The sequence below is a fragment of the Crocuta crocuta genome, unplaced genomic scaffold (assembly GCF_008692635.1).
Source record: "Crocuta crocuta isolate KB4526 unplaced genomic scaffold, BGI_CrCroc_1.0 scaffold102, whole genome shotgun sequence".
Classification (NCBI taxonomy): Eukaryota; Metazoa; Chordata; class Mammalia; order Carnivora; family Hyaenidae; genus Crocuta; species Crocuta crocuta.
In genome coordinates, this window is record NW_027530019.1 from 12,421,707 (window position 1) to 12,441,919 (window position 20,213).

Here is a 20,213-nt window from a genome sequence, read left to right on the forward strand (position 1 = left end):
TAGTCACCAGCCAGGTGGCTTGACCCCAGCCTGATTCCGGGAACACACACTTGTTATTTTGTTTCAGTCTGAGCAGCTGATAGACCACACCTATAGAGCTGAGCAGCAGACTGTGAACCCCAGTCCACAGGGCAAAGGGTGCTCGCTAATGTCACGGGAAGGCCCTGATCCAGGACTCCTTAGGGTAGCCACAACTAAGAGTATATGTAATCTGGAGGGGGAGGGCAGGTCATCAGAGGAGGAAAAAAATTATCTGCCAAATGCCATGGATGGTGGCAGTGGCAGTCTTACCTTCACGCTGGATCTGAACGTTATGGTTAAATGCCAGACAGCGGTAGGGCAGTATCAAAGCTGAGAAGCTGGGAATGTGAGGATCCAGGCTGGCAAAGAGAAGGGCAAGCAAAACCTAGCATGTATAAGGGCTAGTGAAGGGAGGAAGAATGAAGGCTTAGATTCATGGTTAGGCAGTGCAGACTTCCAGAATGCACTAGGGAGGAACAGACGGAGGAAGCACTAGTAGAGAAAGGGACAAGAAATCAGTGCCCTCAGCTGCCTGAGTGAAGGATTCTGTGGGGAGCAGCACCACCTGCTGGCCAAAGGGAAGAACAGTCGTTGGTCTGAGAGGGCCATCATTCCCAGCTGGAGCCTGGAGTCAGAGGATGGAGCAGAGGGACAAGGAACAGATAACAAAACTGTCAAAATCAATCAGTCACATCACCAGGTGAAGAAGCGAGGGCCAAGGCTGGAAAGGGTGCAGGGGCCCAGCAGCCTCCTGTGGCATCCTATGCCCCCGGGAGATCACTCACATGCCACTCAGGCCAGTGTCAACAAAGCCATCAACTCCAGGGCCATCAGTGCAGCGCAGGTAGTTTAATGCTCCCTACCCCATCATCACCTCCCACTGTCCTCCATGAGGCCCCCTCCCCCAGGGTACCCCTCCACACCAGAGCCCCAGAAGGTGTATACAAGACACGCCTACCACCAGCACCACCTTTCCCACCCCCCATGTCCAGGACCTGAAGGGGCTGCCTTTTCTTTTGGGATCTAGAGGCATACACAGGAGAGGCCTTCCTCTGAAGGGGAAGCACCACACAGTGAAAAGGGAGAATGGTACTTGCTCTAGAAGGTGAACAGGATGTCTGTGGGGAGTAAAAAGGAAAACAGGACTATTAGAGGGGAGATGGTGATCGGGTCAGAACTTGACTTCTCCAGGCTAAGGCCCGCTGCTGGGAGGCAGGCAGATGGCCTGGCATAACAGCAGCCCTCAGGCAGCTCTGAAGAACAGCATGGATAGTGGCAGAACGCACTCGCAGATGATGCCTCCCGGCCACAGATATAATTCCACTCTCCCCAACACTGGGGAGAGTCTCCAGATGACTGAGCACAGCCCACAATGTCGCCTTCCCAAGAAGGGGCGACTGCCCCCAACAGCCTGCCCACCCAGCACAACATCCTCCTACAGCCAACTAAGGTGCTCCTCCTCGTAGTGCTGGGGGTCAATGAAGGGCCGGTCAATAGAGCGGATCATCAGCTCCCCACAGTACACGCACTCAGCAGCCACCAGTTCATCCAGGTCTGCCTTGAGCTGTTCCCGACTGGGGCCCCCAGCGGCAGCCCCACCCTCGGCCTCCTTTGCGCGGGCAGAGCCCTTGGTAGGGGCTGGTGCAGCCCCCAACTTGCGCTGAAGCTCCTCAAGCCGGGCCTGCTTGTAGGCCGGCAGGCCAGGCCGCACGGCCTGCAGCAAGCAGTCAGCGTGGAACATGTGGCCACAGAGGAAAAGGTAAAAAGGGCGGTTGAGCAGGGGGAAGTCGCAGGTAGCACATTTGTCCTGGGGCTCCACTGTGCCGTAGCGGCCCCGCAGCTCTTGCAGGTCTCGCCGGATGCGCTGGGCGCTGGCTGTGGCCTCTTCCATCTCCCGCTGCAGCTCCTGGATGTGGTGGTTGTAGGCCTTGAGTGAGCTGCAGATCGCCTCTTTGAAGTGGTCGATAGTGACAAAGTCAGGAAAGAAGGGCAGGACATCCTCAATCTTGAGCAAGGGGCAGCTGGCCAGGCAGGCCATGGCTGTCTGCACATCTTCTTCCTCCTGCACCACGTGCCGTGCAATCTTCAGCCACAGTTTCTTGCGCAATTCCTCGTCTTCCTCGGGCAAGTCAGCACACTGTTTGGCCAGGTCCACGTCCACCTGTGGGGAGACCATGAGCATTGGGGTCAAGCCCCCTGCCCTCTACAATAGAGACTGTGGTAGAGACAGGTGCCTCACTCCCGAGGCCCAAGGAGAGGGCCCAAGGCAGGATTCCCAGCACTCCTGGCATCAAGCAAGGGGAGCGCTTCTGGAGGCCAGGTCAGGAACCTGTCTCAGTAACGGGCCTGTCCCTGTCACAGCTTTGTAAAAGCTAATCACGATGATGGGGCTTTGATTTTAGCAAATTTAAAAATCACCCGGGGAGTATATTCAAAATAAAGATATTTGGGGGGCACCTGGGTGGCTCAGTTGGTTAAGCATCTGACTCTTGATCTCAGCTCAGGTCATGATCTCACGGTTCATGGGATTGAGCCCCGAGTCGGGGTCTGTGCTGACAGCACGGAACCTGCTTGGGATTTTCTCTCCCTCTCTGCCCCACCTCTGTTTTCTCTCTCTCTCTCTCTCTCTCTCTCTTTCTCTCAAAGAAATGATCTTAAAAAAAATTTTTTTTAAAATACAGATTTTTGGGCCTCACTTCAGACTTTCTGATTAAGTCCTGGGTCCAGACCCAGGAGCTTGCATTTTAAATAGCACTTCGTGTGATCCTTAAGGTAAATGGTCACTCAGGATTGAGATGTGTAACTCAGTACTTTCCCCTTCTGCAATTGTGGCTGTAACGCAACAGCTAGCACGTATGTAGAACTTACTGTAGAGCAGGCACTGTTCTCAGTGCTTTCCATAAACACTGTTTTAATCAACCCTAGGAGCAAGTGGCCCAATCATTTGAGGCAAAAAGCAGGTCAGAAATCAGCCTGAGGTCACACAGCTTGATAAGTGGCAGAACCAGATTTCAAACCTTGATCTCAGAGTCCACGTTCTTAACCTCTACACTACAGGCATCTCTCTGCAAGAGATACCAGCGCCCTCTAGCCACAGCCCTCCACTCCAAACCCTCAGCAGCTGAAACGATTGCTCTCCAGGCCCCTCTCCTGGATGGGGTCAAAACTCATTGGCTCACCTGCAGGGCCAGGTCCACAGCCTCCTCGTACAGCTCTAGGACCTTGTAGACATGGACACAAGCACGGTGGTGGCCATGCTCAGCACAGAGCCGCAGCGCATACTTGAGGTCGTAATGCACACGGTGTGGGCTGGCCCCGGCCTGCTCAAGGTAGGCCAGCAGTGAGGCGGGCTGGCCTCGGGCATACAGCGACAGCAGATAGTTGTGAATGGCCTGTTCAGTCTCGCCCAGCTCATTCACGCAGAACTCCATGTAGCGAATGGCCTGGCTTACCTGCTGGGCCTCGCCACCCTGGCTATAATTCACCAGGGCGGGAATGAGCTGCCGGGCATCTAGCCGGCTGCCCAGCTCAATCCAAGCATCTACCAGCTGGCGGGGGATGTGACGAATGAGGATGGGTGAGAACTTATAGAAAAGCTGAGGGTCACGGTGACGAGCAAGCACGGCCAGGGCCTCCTCATAGGCCTCATGCTGGCAGTGGTACGCCACCACCCGCTCGTAGTCCTGCATGATGACGGCAAAGTACACCATGTGCTCCGTGTCCCCGTGGCTGGCAAGCAGTTCATGGATGGAGGCCCGGCTGGCAAAGAGCCACTCCTTGTGGCGGGGGCTGCTGAGGAAGGCCCGGAAACGCTCCCGTGTTTCCCGGTAGAAGTTCAGGGCCTCAGGATCACCCTGTAGAGCCCCAAGGCGGCTCAGGTAAAGCTCTGTCAGCCAGGTGGTAAGCAAGGTGGCCTGGGTACGCTCGGCTGGCTTCAAACCGGCCAATTTTCGCTGCAGGAACTCAGCCAGAGCCTCCTCCTGTCGGGCCTCCAAGAACTTGAGGGCAATCTCCTCAAAGTAGCTCTGGGTCAGGGCGTAGCAGCGGGCGCTCTCCAGGTAACGACGCTGGCGAAAGCAGAAATCAGCCTCCCGGGCCAGGACCGTGTCCAGGCAGTCAGGCCTCTCTCGACAGTACTCTTTGGCCAGATCAAAGCGGTTCATGTCCAGGTAGGTGCGCCAGACATCCCGGGCCTCCCGCTGCACGTGGTAGCGGAAGACGGCCCGCTCAGTGTAAGCCCACAGATGGCCGGTGGAAGAGTCCTTCACCATGTGCTTCAGTGGCCCAAACTTCTCCAGGAAGTGATCCCGCAGCACCACCTGCCCCGTCAGTGTGCACACTGCCTCTACCCGGTCCGCCAACAGCAGCAGGAAGTGGAACTGGGTCAGGACCACAGCCAGGGGTGGGCTGGCCCCAGGACCTACCCCCTCTGGGTACTCCCAGACTCGCTCCTCACTCAGCAGCGAATCGGGGCGTCCACAGTCCAATGCTCCATACAACACGCCATCCCCCATCATCCAGGCGAAGGCCCGAGGTGCAGAGCGCAACTTGGGGGTATAGAAGGCCAACTCGCTGTAGCCCAAACTGCTGGGGAACTCACGGAATGGGGGTGGGTGGTCAGCGTAGGCAGCGAAGAGCCCTGAGAAGCCCTGGGCTTCAGCCCCCTCAGCTGGTCGACCTATGAACTGGAAGAGGCGCTGCCGAGTTGTGGCGATAACAAAGCCACGCCCCTCGGGACCCCGCTCGGCCTCAAGGGAGCACACAGGCGCCGGACCCCCTTCTTCATTTAGTACGTACAATGGGCGGAAGTAAAGATCTGGTGCAGGGCCGAAAAGCCCACCCTCGCTGGCTGAGAGCTCTGCTTCGAAGATCTGGCCTTGGGCAGTGCCGACCAAGATGGGGCCTGTGCTGCTCTCGGTGCCCAGTGCCTTGTTCCAGCCCACACTCTCCACCAGCTGCCCTTTCCAGCGTGCCAGTGGCCGAACCTTCTGTCCATTACGGTTCACGTAGAGGACCTCAGTGCTGCTCAGAGCAATCAGCAGGTGACAGCCTGGAGTAGGGGAGAGGATGGCACTCTACAGAATGGCACCATTCCCAACCTCAGCCTCCTCCTTACCCCCAACGCTCTCATATCCCACCCACCCAGGCAATGACTTACCCTCCACTCAACCCCCCTATCCCCCCGCACCAACCTCAGACCTCCGCCACCAGTTACCAGTATGGTCCAGAAACATCTTGTGAACTCTGGCGTCATCCTTGCGTCCTAGCTCCACATGGTTGGGTTCATTGGCCTTGCCCAAATCAATGCTGTCAGGACAAGAGTCACAGCCTCACTCCAGAGAAGGGCAGATCCATTTTTGGAATCACAGGCCTCTTTATTAGCCACAGGCTTTCTGCCCTGACATCTATATACACATATAAAATTCTGCACAAAATCTCAAGGGAACTCTGAAATATATACAGGATCCTACTTAAGAACCTTCAACTCTGAGAATTCCCCTACCTCATTTTGAGAAGTCACTAAATAAAAGTCTTTTCCCTTTGCTCAGAAGATCTACAGTGCATCTGGGAAGACAGGCAGGGGTATCCCAGATTGCTGGGGTAAAAAAAGAACAAATAGTAGCTAATGGTTACCAAGCACTTTCTATATACCAAACACTGTGCCAAGAGCTTAATCTAGTATATCTCAATCTTCACAATAACCTTGAGGGGTGCTCCTGTTTAAATTATATTTCCCTTATTAAAATTATTTTCAAGTTACGTGTCCATTCTAACTAAAGAATCAAAGCAAAGATGTATTAAGAGTTAATGATTTTCTTCTTAAACCTATCATTCTCTATAGACAAAACTGATTTCAAGGTCTTTCTCCATCCTTACAACATAGACTTGTTTTGTCACCATCTTTATATTTTTACAAAAATCTCTTCACATTGTGTACGTGTGTGTGTGTATAAATTTATAACTTGTTTTTCTCACTTAATGATACTTCATGAACATTCATTCCACAGTGTCAGTAGATATAGTTCTAACTCACTGTTTCAATAACTGTATCATTTTCCCCTTCACGGCTCGACCATAATTTTATTATCATTTTCCTGTTGATGGGCATTCAGTTTGGGTCCAGTTTTTCCTACCATAAATAGTTCTGCAGTCAACATCCTTATATCTATACCCTTGCAAAGTGGTACTTTTCTTTCTATGATTATGTATTCTCCAAAGTGGGATTGTTGGATCAAACTTAGAGATATCTTAAACTTTAACAGATATTTCCAGAATACTTTTCCAAAAGATGGTGGCAAGTTATACTCTCATCAGCAATGTGTGACAGTCTATTTCTGTGTATCTTCACCAGCACCATATATTACTGTTTGTAATTTCTGTCAATCTGATAGGTTAAAAAAAAAAGGTACCTTACTGTTATTTCCCAAAGGTTGAAAATACTTTTAGACATTTACTGGAAATGTACAGTTCCTCTTCTGTAAACTGCTTGTTTATAGTCTTTGCCCTCCCCTTTCTACTAAAGTGTCTTTTTCTTTTATTTAAAAAGAAACTTTTTGAGTTTATTTATTTTTTGAGAGAGACAGAGATAGTGCAAGTGAGGGAGAGGCAGAGAGAGAGCGGGAGACAGAATCCCAAGTAGACTCCGCACTGTCAGCTTGGAGCCTGATGTGATGCTTGAACTCATGCAACTGTGAGATCATGACCTGCGCCAAAACCAAGAGTCGGACGCTTAACCAACTGAGTCACCCAGGTGTCCCTGAAATGTCTTTTTCTTATTAATTTGTAAGGGCTTTTTAAAGAATAGGGATGTAAATCCCTAGTCATATGTAGAAAAACATAAATTTCCCACCATCTTTGGTTATGACAGATTCAAATGCTTTTTTTCTTTATTATTATTATTTTTTAAAATAAACTCCACACCCAATGTGGGGCTAGAACCTAAAACCCCAAGATCAGGAGTCACACGCTCTACCAACTGAGCCAGTCAAGCACCCCTCAAATGCTTTTTTGTTTTTATTTTGTCATTACTATGTAGCCAAATATANTCCCTGAAGTGTCTTTTTCTTATTAATTTGTAAGGGCTTTTTAAAGAATAGGGATGTAAATCCCTAGTCATATGTAGAAAAACATAAATTTCCCACCATCTTTGGTTATGACAGATTCAAATGCTTTTTTTCTTTATTATTATTATTTTTTAAAATAAACTCCACGCCCAATGTGGGGCTAGAACCTAAAACCCCAAGATCAGGAGTCACATGCTCTACCAACTGAGCCAGTCAAGCACCCCTCAAATGCTTTTTTGTTTTTATTTTGTCATTACTATGTAGCCAAATATACCTATCCTTTTCTTAGTGGATTTTCTAGCTTGAGTAAGAAGGTCTCCTTTCTGCCCAAGAACACAGATATTTATTAAATATTCTTTTAATGTTCAGTTTATTTTTCATATTTGAATAATTATCCCACCCAGAATTTATTTTTGTGATACAGAGGCTTAGCTTTGTTTTATTCTAGATGGTTATTCTAAGTAAGCGTTTTTTCTGACACCCTTGTTATATAGTATTCCCACTCACGTTTGTATGTATGTGTTTATTTCCAATTTTATTGAGATATATCATTTCCATTTATAGTGGAGTTACTTTAAGACTCTAGACAGTTCCCCTGATCAATGTGACTAACTTGTGGGTTAATACTATCTTTAAAAGGATAGGACACATTTACTTTTTCTTTTTTTTTTAATGTTTTATTCATTTCTAGGAGAGAGAGAGAGAGACAGCGTGAGCAGGGGAGGGTCAGATAGAGAGGGAGTCACAGACTGAAACAGGCTCCAGGCTCTGAGCTGGCAGTCAGCACAGAGCCCGACGTGGGGCTCGAACCCACAAACCGCGAGATCATGACCTAAGCGAAAGTCGGACGCTTAACCGACTAAGCCACCCAGGCGCCCCAGGATGGGACACATTTAGAGAGACTGGGTGACTTGCTCAACATTCCTTAGCGGATACATAGGAGTGCTGAGCTTGGACCCAGATCCACCTGATTTTAACTACTATACTACATTAGTGCTCTTTGGGAATGTGTATTTCCTGAAAATTCGAAATCTACTGTTTCACCAGCACAGAGTGAAAGGCCCCAGTCAGTTAACAGTCCCCAAATACCACTAATCCACTCCCTACTCCCAAGCCTTTCGAGCCCTCACTTACCGGAGCAGTGTGTCCTTGCCCAGGCTCATGCAGAGCTGATTGCAGGAGACGACAAGACTGGTGATACGCTCAGAAGGGGTAAAGTCAATGCGCTGCTTTGTGAAGATGGGCACTTCCTTCTCTAGCTGGGCATTCACATACCCTACAGCAAAGGAGGAAGTCAAAGGTTAGCTATGGAAGAGACAGAGGAAGGACAAAGAGAGGCAACAAAAAAATTGTTTTTCCTCTTTACCTCTCTAGCCCAAGCCCTCAGTTAAAAGTTTAATATCAACATATCAAGTAGTTTGCTAATCATCTCTATATTAGGGCTCTGGGCTCCTTCTGACAGCTGTGAGGGGTGGGTTCTTTGAACCCTTGTAATGCTGTTGCACCCTCACGTACCTTTCCCAGTGGAAAGGGTTGGACATTCTCCCTTATCAACCTTGGGCCCAGCAATCCCAGCTCAACTAAAATAGTCTAGATCCACTCTCTCCCCTCCTCCTCACCCATGCAGTAATACTCTCAGTGAGTCTCCAGAATGAAGGCAGAGGAAGCCCTGGGGAACAGTTCCAATTAAGCTGTAGCTTCTTTCTCTCTAGTCTTTATTCTCATTTCTTTACCACGGCATACCTAGCACTTCAGACTCCTTTGCCAACTCTGTCCCACTTTCTACAAAAATTTCCCCTCAAGTCCAGCCTGCACCCAGATCCACCAAAGGCCTAAAACAACTTCCTTTTCCCTGTTCAGTGACAAAGTTCCCTCGAGGACAAGCCCTCCTATCCCTACACCATTCCCCTTCCATTTTCTTTGCCCACCCTCATCCTTCCACCTCCAGAAGGGGCCTGGCAGGAAGAGCACAGGCTCTGGCTGAAGCCTGGAGCCTATTCTCAGTTCTCTCAACTGGGACCCTGGAGGCAAGTCACTTCCTTATCTGGGTCCCAGTTTCCTCTTAGGACCCGAGTGGCAGGGCCTAGATCACGAGGCTGCTCTTTTAAACTTCGACCATCCACCAGCTGGGGGCCAAGAAAGCCTGAGGAGAATCAAGGGCCTGGGCCTGGACTGTGAACCGGCCTCTTGGAGCTACTCTCCCCGATCCTCCCCCGCAGGTGCCAGGTGTGCGGGCAGTATGAGCGGCGCCCTCCCCTCCCTTACCCGAATGGGGGATGCCCACGCTGGGGCAGCCGGGCTGCAAGACGGCTGAGCGGGACAGAGAGTCCTCATATTCATCCAGGATGGACGCCATGGTGCCCGGCCTCTGGGCCCTCCGTCCCGGGCCCGGGGATTACAACAGCGCTCCCTCCCAGAGATCCTCGTCGCCTTAGATTGGAAACGGCGTCTCCCCAGCCTAGACAAGACTCTGACAGATCCTGGCAATCCGCCGCCCACTTCTCTTTAAAATCCTAAAGGATTTTCTCGCTCTCGCCTTATAATGAGCGAGAAGACTGAGGAGTCCTCCCCCTTGAAACTGGTGTAGTCCGGCACTCCACTCCCACCCCTCCTCCGCAAAACGATCACTGGCTTCCTTTTGCAGACCCCAGAAGACCTCAACCTCGCCCCAGCGGCTCAGCAGACTCCCGCCCCCGAGACGCGCGCCTATAACGTAACTTCCGGGTTCTCAGAAACCCGGGTTTGCTCGCGTAGGAACTTTTCCCGGCTGGCNAGCCCTCGACGCGTGAGAGCTGCAGTCCCCCTGAGCGGGGAGCTGGTGCTGCGGAACACTGGCCCTTCTCTCCAGGACCCTGCTGCAGTTCTGAGTTTTAACACAAGGAGGCAATCCCGGCGTTTTTAGGCTTTTCCCCACCCGCGCAGCGCATTCCAGTCCCAGACTCGGAGCCAGTCCTCAGCTCTTCTTGCCCAGGCTTTCCTCTCTCAGACGACCGCTCAGCCTCCGTGTCCAGCTCTCGCTCCGACTTCTCCAAACAGGCCGCTATCCTAGGATCTCAGGGGAACCTCCCGTTCCTCAGTCGAATCGCTCTCTTGATCCTACCTTCACAAGGCATAAGCAAGCAGTCCTAGCCTCTCTTCTCCCACATTTAGGGGACCACTAACTTTCAGGAAATGACAGAGCTGGTGACGTGGCCGAGGGAAGCCAAGTGCTACCTAACCTGCCTCTAACCGGTTCCGTAATGGCTCCTCGGTATAGGGAGAGACAGAAGGGGTGGCAGAATGACCAAGCACAGCTGAGGGGTGTCGGACTACTTCCATTCACTCATTCAGAATACTGTTGAGCACTTCCTTTGTGCCTAGCCTTGGACTAGGTGCTGGAGTCACAGAGATAAGTACGATTACGTCCTTTAAGATCATAACCAGCATAGGCAGTGGACCAGTAAATATATACTTGTTAGAAAAGCCATGGATGGATTTGTTCAGAAGCTTACTTATTCCACAAGGGAGCGCACACTCTCTGCCAGACACTTTTCCAGGCTCTCGGTGCACTACAAACGGACAAACAGTCCCAGCCGTCGTGACATGGACACAGCGCTGTGGGAGCACAGAGGAGCAAATACCTGCAAACCCTGGCAAGAACGTGGGACAAGTGACCTTGAAGGCCGGTGGGGAATCCAAAGCGACGGAACTTCCGAGGCTAAGAGTGCGGCTCTATTTCAGTTTCCCTCTTCTACCCGCCTAGCCCACCCAGTCGGAGTCTGTTCCCCTCTGGGGCACAAGGACGCTGTCTTGTTAAAGTGGAAGGCTATTGGCCAGGATCACCACCATCCTGGCTTTAATGGGTAGCCTGTGCAAAATGACTAAAAGCACTCCCTTTCCTGTCGAAAATGTCCCGGTTTGCAGGGTATATTGTGTGGTCGCGCTACTCTGGCCGAACTTCCCTGCCAAGCGCAGAGGACTGAACCTTCACCAGCTTTCACAGAGGGCTCTCTGGACCTGGAGTGGGCCCCGCCCAGGAGGGGGCGACAAATTACCCGGTTCGAAATAACTTTCTGAGTCCAGCTTCTCCTGTCCCGAACCTGCAGGAGCGATACCGCTCTCCCAGCCAGGGGCACTGCCCTTCAGGCTAGGTCCGAGGAGGGAACGTGTCAGAGCTGAGTCGCGGACTAGAGGTTACGGCTCTGGGAAATGTGAGTCCAGCTAGGTGCATGAGGCTCCACCGCAGATCCCCTGCCCCCTGCCGAGTGCATTAGGGAAATGCAAATAGGTCCAGCCAAAGGTCAGATAATAATAAAAGGTACATTTACTGAGTATCAACAATGTGCCAAGAACTACACTAAGATCATTATAGTCATTGTTATTTCATTTTACCCTTCCCTTAATGCTATGAAGCAGGCACTGCTCACTCTTCCTTGTTACAAAGCAGAAACTGACATTCAGAAGGGTGAAGCAATTTGTCCGGGATGCATGGCCAAGAAATGGGGGAACCAGGAGGCAGTATTCAAATAAGAGCAGATGCTGAGGAGTTAACCAGCACGCTGTCTATTTCTCCAATGCAAGCTGAAGGGGAGAAGGAATAGCTGATTCCCCAGGTCTGAACTGTGCAGAGGAAGTGTCTCCCTTGCACAGAGCCAGCCAGGGTAGGAGGGGTGTGTCAGGGACACAGAGTTCATCCAGCCACCTCCTTCCTCACTGTCCCCAAAGCCTCCCTCCTGAGTTTCACTGCTCTCTGGGATATATAGAGTGGGGCCTGAGTGGGCTTCGCTTACTACAGACTCAGTACACGCTCCCTATTGAGTTGATTATAGCAGTATTCATTCTCCCACCTTATGTTGAACTTTGGAGTTAGAGCAAGACCAGCATTCTTATCTCTGTCCAATCACTCATTAGCTGGACCCTGTTCGCAGGTGATGCACGTAGCTTCGGTTTCCTCATCTACAGAAATACTGTAGATATAATAATACTTACCTGGTAGGTCTGTGTTGAAAAGTAAATGAGGTGATCTAGGTGAAAGCTCATTGCTATAGCATAGCATGATGTCCAACAAAGGAAATATGCTCAGGAAACTAAAAACGTGGCTTTAATCTGACACCTCCTCCATGAAGCCTCCCTGGCTTTAATCTGACTGTCACTCTTAAGTCTACCTCCTCCATAAAGCCTCCCTGGACCACAACTTCCCCATCAGAACTGCTATGGCTTTTCTTGTCCTGGCCATTTATTGGCCCTTAACTAAAAGGCATGGGCATTTTGCTTAAATATAACAGAAGCTGATTATGGAGAATAACCCAAACAAACCTGAGCACAGGAATACTGAGGTGTCTTAGGGAACTCACGACTGGGGATACAGATCCACCAGTTCCTACCCCTCACAAGCTGTGTACTAGGTGGCCCAAGATAGGTAAAGGCTGACTGCTGGGCCAGGGGGAGGGAGGAATAGTGTATGAAAGCAGGTGAATTTGAGCTAAGACCTGAAGTACACGTATGATTTCCAAGGGCAATAAAGAGTAGGCATGAGGCAGACGTCAAGAAAACCAAGAGAATGGACCTGTACACATTGTCAAGTTTGCAGGATCATCAGGGAATAGAGCAGCACAGGGAATGAGACCAGTTGTGGCCAGATTTTGAAAGCTATTGAATGGGCCATCAGAAAGCTTTGGTTGGAGATGAGATCATCTGATGTGGGTTCTAGAAAAATGGGTGGTGGCTTGGGTGGAGTCCACATCAGAAGAATGAGACCTGAGGCAGAAGCAGGCTGGTGAGGTCCCAGCCTGGAGAGAGAGTAGACTGGGGAGACATTTTTGAGGAAGAGCCCAGTGGACTTAGTGATGTTAGATGTGGGGATGAAGGAAGGGTGCAGGACAGCTCCTGGGGAGACCTGGCCGGCGGTGCAGTGGCACCACTGTCCAGGAGGAAGAAGGGCTGGATGGAGGTGTGGCAGAGGTCGCATGATTGTGCTACCTCTGGTCAGTTGCACATGTGGCCCCTGCAGGGCATCCACTTGAAGAGGCCCAGCATCAGGAGGCAGTCAGGCAGTCGTAACTTACTAATAAATATTCATTAAACACTTCCATGCATGACCTTTCTCATGCTTCGGTTTCTACATTTGTAAAATGAGAAAAATCTACCTTATGGCACTGTGATTATAGGATATTATGCAAATCACTCAGCACTGTGCCTATACGCAGAAAATGCTCAAGTTCACTATTAGTAGTAATTATTGACTGACTGAAGACCCAAACCAAAAAAGAGTGATAGAACTGACTTAAGTGAGTAATTTTTAAAACATTTTTAATGTTTGTTTATTTTGGAGAGAGTGAGAGAGACAAAGTATGAGCAGGGAGGGGCAGAGAGAGAAGGAGACACAGAATCCAAAGCAAGCTCCAGGCTCTGAGCTGTCAGCACAGAGCCCAATTCGGGGCTAGAACCCATGAACTACAAGATCATGACCTGAGGCGAAGTCAGATGCTTTACCGACTGAGCCCCCCAGGTGCCCAAATTTGTTTTTTTTTTTTTAAGTTTATTTATTTATTTATTTTTTAGTACTCTATGCCCAATGTGGGGTTCGAACTCACAGGTGTCAACTGTCACATGCTCTTCCGACTGAGCCAGCAACCTGCCCCCAATTTTTTTTTAAATACACATTCTTTTTTAGAAGCTTTAGATTGATGGAAAAAGTAAGAAGATATCAGAGGGTTTCCCTGTACTTCATATCCAGTTTCCCTTACTATGAATGTCTTACATTAATAGTTGTTAAAATTAGTAAATCAATATTGACACATAAGTATTAACTAAAGTCCATACTTTATTCAGATTTCCTCGTTTTTTTCCTACTGTCCTCTTTCTGTTTCGGGATTCCATCCAGAATAACACCTTACATTTAATTCTAATGTCTCTTTAGGCACCCCTTGACTGTGGCAGTTTTTCAGATTTCCCTTGGTTATTTTATTTTATTTTATTTTATTATTTATTTTTTCACTTTAAGTAGTCTCCATGGCCAGGATGGGGCTTGAACTCATGGCCCCAAGATGAAGAGTCACATGCTCTACTGACTGAGCCAGCCAGGCACCCCCAGACTTTACTTGTTTTTGATGACTTTTACAATTTTGAGGAGTATTGAGCAGGTATTTTGTAGGATGTTCTCTATTAGAATTTGTCTGATATCTTGTTTTGTAATTAGATTGGGGTTATGAGCTTAGGGGAGGTAAAGTACCATTATCATCACATCATATCAAGGGTATATACCATCAGCATGACTCATCACTGTTGATGTTGACCTTGGTCACCTGGCTGAGTTGGCGCTTGTCAGGCTTCTCCACTGTAAAGTTACTCTTCCTCCTCACCTTTCAATACTGTCTTCTTTGGAAGGAAGTCGCTACACAGAGCTTACACTTAAGGTATGGGGGTTTATGTTTCCGTAAGGGTGAAGTATAAGTCATTTGGAATTCTGCATGGGAGATTTAGGAATTTGTTTTTAGGGGCGCCTGGGTGGCTTAGTCGGTTAAGCGTCCAACTTCAGCTCAGGTCATGNATTTAGTTTTGGGAGAGAGAGAGAGCAAGAGTTGGGGAGGGACAGAGAGAGGAGGACAGAGGATCAGAACCAGGCTCTGCAATGACAGCAGAGAGCCCAACGCGGGGCTCGAACTCACGAACGGAAAATCATGACCAGAGCTGAAGTTAAATGCTCAACCGACTGAGCCACCCAAACACTTCTAGGTAGACATTTTATTTTATTTTTTATTTTAAATATTTATTTATTTTGAGAGAGAGAGAGCACAAGAACTTGCTGCAGAGGGGCAGAGAGAGAGAAGGAGAGAAAGAATCCCAAGCAGGCTCTGCAGTCAGGAAGAGCCCGATGTGGGGCTAGAACTCACAAACTGTGAAATCATGACCTGAGCTGAAGCTGACGCTTAACCGACTGAGCCACCCAGATGCCCCCTGTGTATACATTTTAAAACAGAGCCTTAAACTTATTAAGGAAACCCATAAGTCCTTTCTCATCCCCACCTAAACTCCATCTAGTCTGTCTACTCATTTCTCAGGGCTCCAGATGTGCTGATCTAAGGATGTTCCCAGAATATACCAGGGCTCTGCAGACATTTGAGTGTCTGGTCTTGGGGTTTGATCCCTCTGGAAAGAATGCTGATATTTCTCCCCCTGCCAGGATCAGGGCCCCTCCTACGTGCTCTTCCAGCCCCCTGTACTGATTCCCCATTTTATGATCACCCTGCATTACAATTGTCTCATAGTCTCTCTCTCTCTCTCTCCTCTCCAGCCCCTTCACTCCCTCTTGCCCTTCCCTTCCTCCCCTCCACTTTCCCTTTCTCTCTCCTTCCTCCTCTCCCTCCTCTACTTCTCACCTCTCCCTCTCCAGCCTCTCCCTCTCCTTCCCGGGGGTGAGTCTCTATAAGCTCCCCAAGGCCAGGGACAGGTGTCATACACATCTTCTAGGGTGTGGCCTAGCACATTGTTAAAATATGTTGAAGGAAAAAGTGCCCTAGCTGGGGCGCCTGGGTGGCTCAGTAGGTAAAGCATCTGACTCTTGATTTTGGCTCAGGTCATGATCTCACAGTTGTGAGTCTTGCCTTGGGCTCATACTGACAGCAAGGAGCCTGCTTGGGATTTTCTCCCTTTCTCTCTGCCCCTCCTCCCACTGGCATGCTTGTATTCTCTCTCTCTCTCTCAAACTAAATAAATAAATACATAAATAAACATTTAAAAATAAAAAAGGCCCCAGGCACCCGGGTGGTTCAGTTAGTTAAGCTCCCACTTTTGGTTTCCATGCAGGTCATGATCTCACAGTTTGTGAATTCGAGTCCTGCTTTGGGCTCTGCACTGGCAGCATAGAGCCTGCTTGGGATATTCTCTCTCTCTGCCCCTCCCCTGCTTGTGCTCTCTCTCAAAATAAACAAACATAAAATTTTCTTAAATAAATAAATAATTAAATTTTTTTTTTTAAAGGTCCTAGCTAATGCAGAACACCTCTTCTTAACCCTTTACAAGAGATTGTAAATCGCTTCTTCCTATTTGGTTCCCTTCCAGATGCTTCCAAACCTATCTGAATGGCCCCAGTTTTCAAATAGCCTTCTCCCCTCCCTGCTACTGTCATCCCTTCTTTCACCGAATGAATCTCAAAGCTCTACCCAAGGGATGTATGGATCCAACCTGCCTTCTTTATTTCCTGCCTCCTTCTAGGATTATAGGTTCAGTGGTCCCAGAGAAGACATGGGAGGGAAGGGAATTGAGATACTTTTTCCACTTGTCTAGGTAGGAAATGGAAGCATCGTCAGGTCATTGGTTCTCAAACTGGGGTTCACATGTCCCAAGAGGGCAGGGCACTGAATAGTTTTAAGGACGTCACTGTCTTCAGCTTCCCTCATCTTTCCTAAAAATGATGAGCAGAAGGAGGTACCTGGGAGGAAGAGCTAGGTACTTCTCTTCTCTCTGTCAAAGAAGAGCACACCACTCACTCACTGGGACAGTAAAAACCAAAACCCTCCACATCATGGTGCTTCCTTCAGGGCATTAAAATCTTTGCTGGGAGCCCAGCAGAGACCTGTGGAATTATTGTTGATATTCCTACAAAGAACAGGTAACAACTCCTTTGCATTATCAAATGGTTTCTAGTTCTTTAATCTGAATATAATTTGAGAACCTAGTCAGGTTTTGGGTTATTGAAAACTAAAATCACTCACATTTTTGCCATTTAATTTGGAAAGGAGTCACATAATCCAGTGACATTGCTATTTCAAACCTCCTTCCATTCCCATCTAACATTTATGTAAACAAGCTTTTGTTGTATTTAGATCAACACAAACCAAAAAAATATGGGAAGATAATTGATGCTGAACTTTATCTCATTCAAACATTCTATCTACAAATACATGAAGTAATTGAAAACAAAGACAAAAAAAGCCTTATGCATCTCATGAAGAGATGTATTCCCAATATAATTTTTTTTTTTAAAAAATGTTTTATTCATTTCTGAGAGAGAGAGAGAGAGAGAGAGAGAGAGCATGAGCAAGGGAGGGTCAGAGAGAGAGGGAGACACAGAATCTGAAACAGGCTCCAGGCTCTGAGCTGGCTGTCAGCACAGAGCCTGACGCAAGGCTTGAACCCACGAACCGCGAGATAATGACCTGAGCCAAAGTCAGATGCTTAACTGACTGAGCCACCCAGGGGCCCTGATGTGTATTTTTATCAAAATGTATAATATATTTATGTTTTGATCAGTTGAATAATAATTTTAATGATAATTTCATTCAAAAGAAAATAATGTAAGACCTAGAGCTTTCCAGTAACAAAAAATATATAACATTATAATGTTCAAAAACACGTATATACTAATTAAAAATAGTAGAGCACACACCTCTTGATCTTGGGGTTGTGAGTTTGAGCCCCATGTTGGGTGTAGTGATTACTTAAAAATAAAATATTTTTTTTGATGTTTGTTTATTTCAAAAATAAAGAGAAAGCATGAGCTGGGAAGGGGTGGAGAGAGAGGGACAGAGGATCTGAAGCAGGCTCCACACTGTCAGCAGTGAGCACTATGCAGGTCTTGAACTCACAAACTTACCAACCATGAGATCATGACTGGAGCCGAAGTCGGATGCTCAACCAACTGAGCCACCCAGGCGCCCCAAAACTAAAATAATTTTTTTAAGTTTATTTATTTATTTTGAGAGAGAGAGAGAGAGAGAGTGAGCAAGCTCATGGGGGAGGGACAGAGAGAGGGAGAGAGAATCTTAAGCAGACTCCACACTGTCAGTGCAGAGCCCAATGTGGGGCTCAAACTCATGAACCGTGAGTTTATGAGCTGAGCCAAAACCAAGAGTCGGACTCTTGTCCACCTGAGCCAGGCACCCCAAAAGGATGTGTTTTTTAATATTGCTTTAGTAGTTAGATTTCATGCATACATATAAAAAATGAGGTGATTATTTCCTTTAAATGTCAGTATTCACCGTGTGCTAGCGGTGACATCCTTTACAACTTTTTGGTCTTAGGATGAAAAGTTTTAGTAATCAGTATAGTTTTATAAACTTCTTTTAAGGGGTATTGGAGTTTTGATATGGCCCATGGTTTGTCTCAGCACCACCTCTGTTGGGATCCCTTCCCAGGCTGGCTTTTGCTCTCCCAACACCACCCTGCTGTTTCTCCAGGCACCCCTTCTTTTCAGGATATGGAACTTAACTCAGCCAGATGCTGCTGGACAAGTTGCCCACTCCCACCCCCCTCAACCGAGCACCTCTCCTTTACTCAGCTGTAAACTATGAAGGTAGAACTGGACCATCTCTAACATTGTGATTCTCTGAGAGCTAAACCTCTGCCACAGTCCATTTAGGGAGAGTCCCCAGAGTATAATACTTTTCAGGGCACTGTTTCAGAGCCGGCTGCCATGCTTCTTATCTATCCTTTAGTCTAGGAGATATTTCAAAAGATGCCACAGCTAGTGAAACCCAGTAAAATCTAACAACCAGCCCTCACCCTGCCTCCAACTTTTTAGATCACTAACACCCTGTGAGTACTTGGGAGGTGCCTGTTGAATTAATGAATGACTTGACATGTTAGTGTGCATTTACATGTCTACACTACCTCACACTGCATGTTTCTGAGTTAAACTTGCCTATAGACTCACCCAGATGGCCTCTTACAGAAATTAAAAATAGCAACCACACCACAACAACTATTCATCCAAAGTGTGTGAAAAGACCACTGATGCTTGGTGTTATGAGGTTGTGAAGCAACTGGAACTCACTGGTGGTGGGAATATAAAATGTTGCCACCATTTACAGCTGCTTGACAAGCACTTACTCTACGACCTGGGTCATATTTACTCAAGAGAAAGAAAACGCCAGTCCACACAAAAATTTACACACAAATATTTATAGCAAAATTATTCATAATAGCCCCAAACTGGAAACAACTCAATATCTATGAACAAGAGAATAAACAAATAACGGCACATCCATACAATAGAATACTATTCAGCAATAAAAAAGAACAAATTGCCCTGACTCACAACCACATGAATGAGTCTCAAAAACAGGCTTAGCCCAGGAAGCCAGACATAAAAAGAGTCCACAGAGGTTGCTTCTATTTATTTGCAGCTCTGAAACAGGCAAACATTAAGCTTTAGCAACAGAAAAGCTGATCAGTGTTTTCCCAGGACCTGGTATGGGGTGTGGAGGATTGACTAGAAAGGAACATGAAGGAACTTTTCAGGGGAGATGGAAATATTCCCTATCTTGATTATGCAGGTGGTGGTGACTATAGAGGTGGACACACTGGTCAAAAAGCATTGAACTATACCCTTAAAATGGGTGCATCTTCTATGTGATAATATCTAAATAAAATTGATCACAACACAAAATTTTTAAAAGACCTCTGACCAAATGTCAGAATGTAATTATTGTCGCTTTCTCTGCCCCTCCCCTGCTCGCTCGCTCTCAAAATAAAGAAATAAATATTTTAAATTTAAAAAAAGAATGCATTCAGTGTTTATATGGCAAAAGATAATAAAACAATAGATAACCTGTTTGTAGCCCATAATTCTTTTCTATAATTAAAATAATTTTTTAAGTTTTTTTATTTTGAGAGAGACAGAGACAGCATAAGTAGGGGAGGGGTAGAGTGAATCCCAAGCAGGCTCCGCACTGTCATTTCAGAGCCCAGTGTGGGGTTCAAACTCACAAAACCTGAGGTCATAAACTGAGCTGAAACTGAGAGACCAGCACTTAACCGACTGAGCCACCCAGGTGCCCCAAGTAGCCCATAATTCTTAAGGAGAGGACTGAAAAGAGGGTGATGTTGGAGTGCAGACCTGGGCTCCACAGACCTCGCTTTCTCTTAGCCTTGAGGCCATGGGCAAGTCACTTCACCGCTATGGAGACTCAATTTCCTCATGTGTAAAATAAAAGTAATAACAATACCAGTATATTAGGATGATGACTTTAATAAAAGCTAATTTCTTTTTGTGTTCCCCATCTGGGTCACAGAAGATAAAATTGTGAACCTCACCTTACCTGACAAATCTGTGTTGTTCATTCTCAGGCAGGGCCATGACTTCATCCGAAAAAATTGCCCTACCTAGGGAGAAGATAATTATAATAATAAAGCACCCTTGCAGAGCAC

General features: G+C 47.6%; 1 protein-coding gene across 1 annotated transcript; it reads right to left on the bottom strand.

Annotated features, from left to right (window-relative positions):
* Window positions 1-904: 904 nt before the first annotated feature.
* On the bottom strand, window positions 905-9,769 carry VPS18 (VPS18 core subunit of CORVET and HOPS complexes). Its single transcript, XM_077764662.1, has 5 exons — window positions 9,351-9,769; window positions 8,220-8,361; window positions 5,237-5,328; window positions 3,201-5,071; window positions 905-2,182 (listed from the first exon to the last, which is right to left on the bottom strand). The coding sequence occupies exons 1-5, from the start codon at window positions 9,439-9,441 to the stop codon at window positions 1,457-1,459; spliced, it is 2,922 nt and encodes a 973-aa protein (XP_077620788.1). The 5' UTR covers window positions 9,442-9,769; the 3' UTR covers window positions 905-1,456.
* Window positions 9,770-20,213: the final 10,444 nt, after the last annotated feature.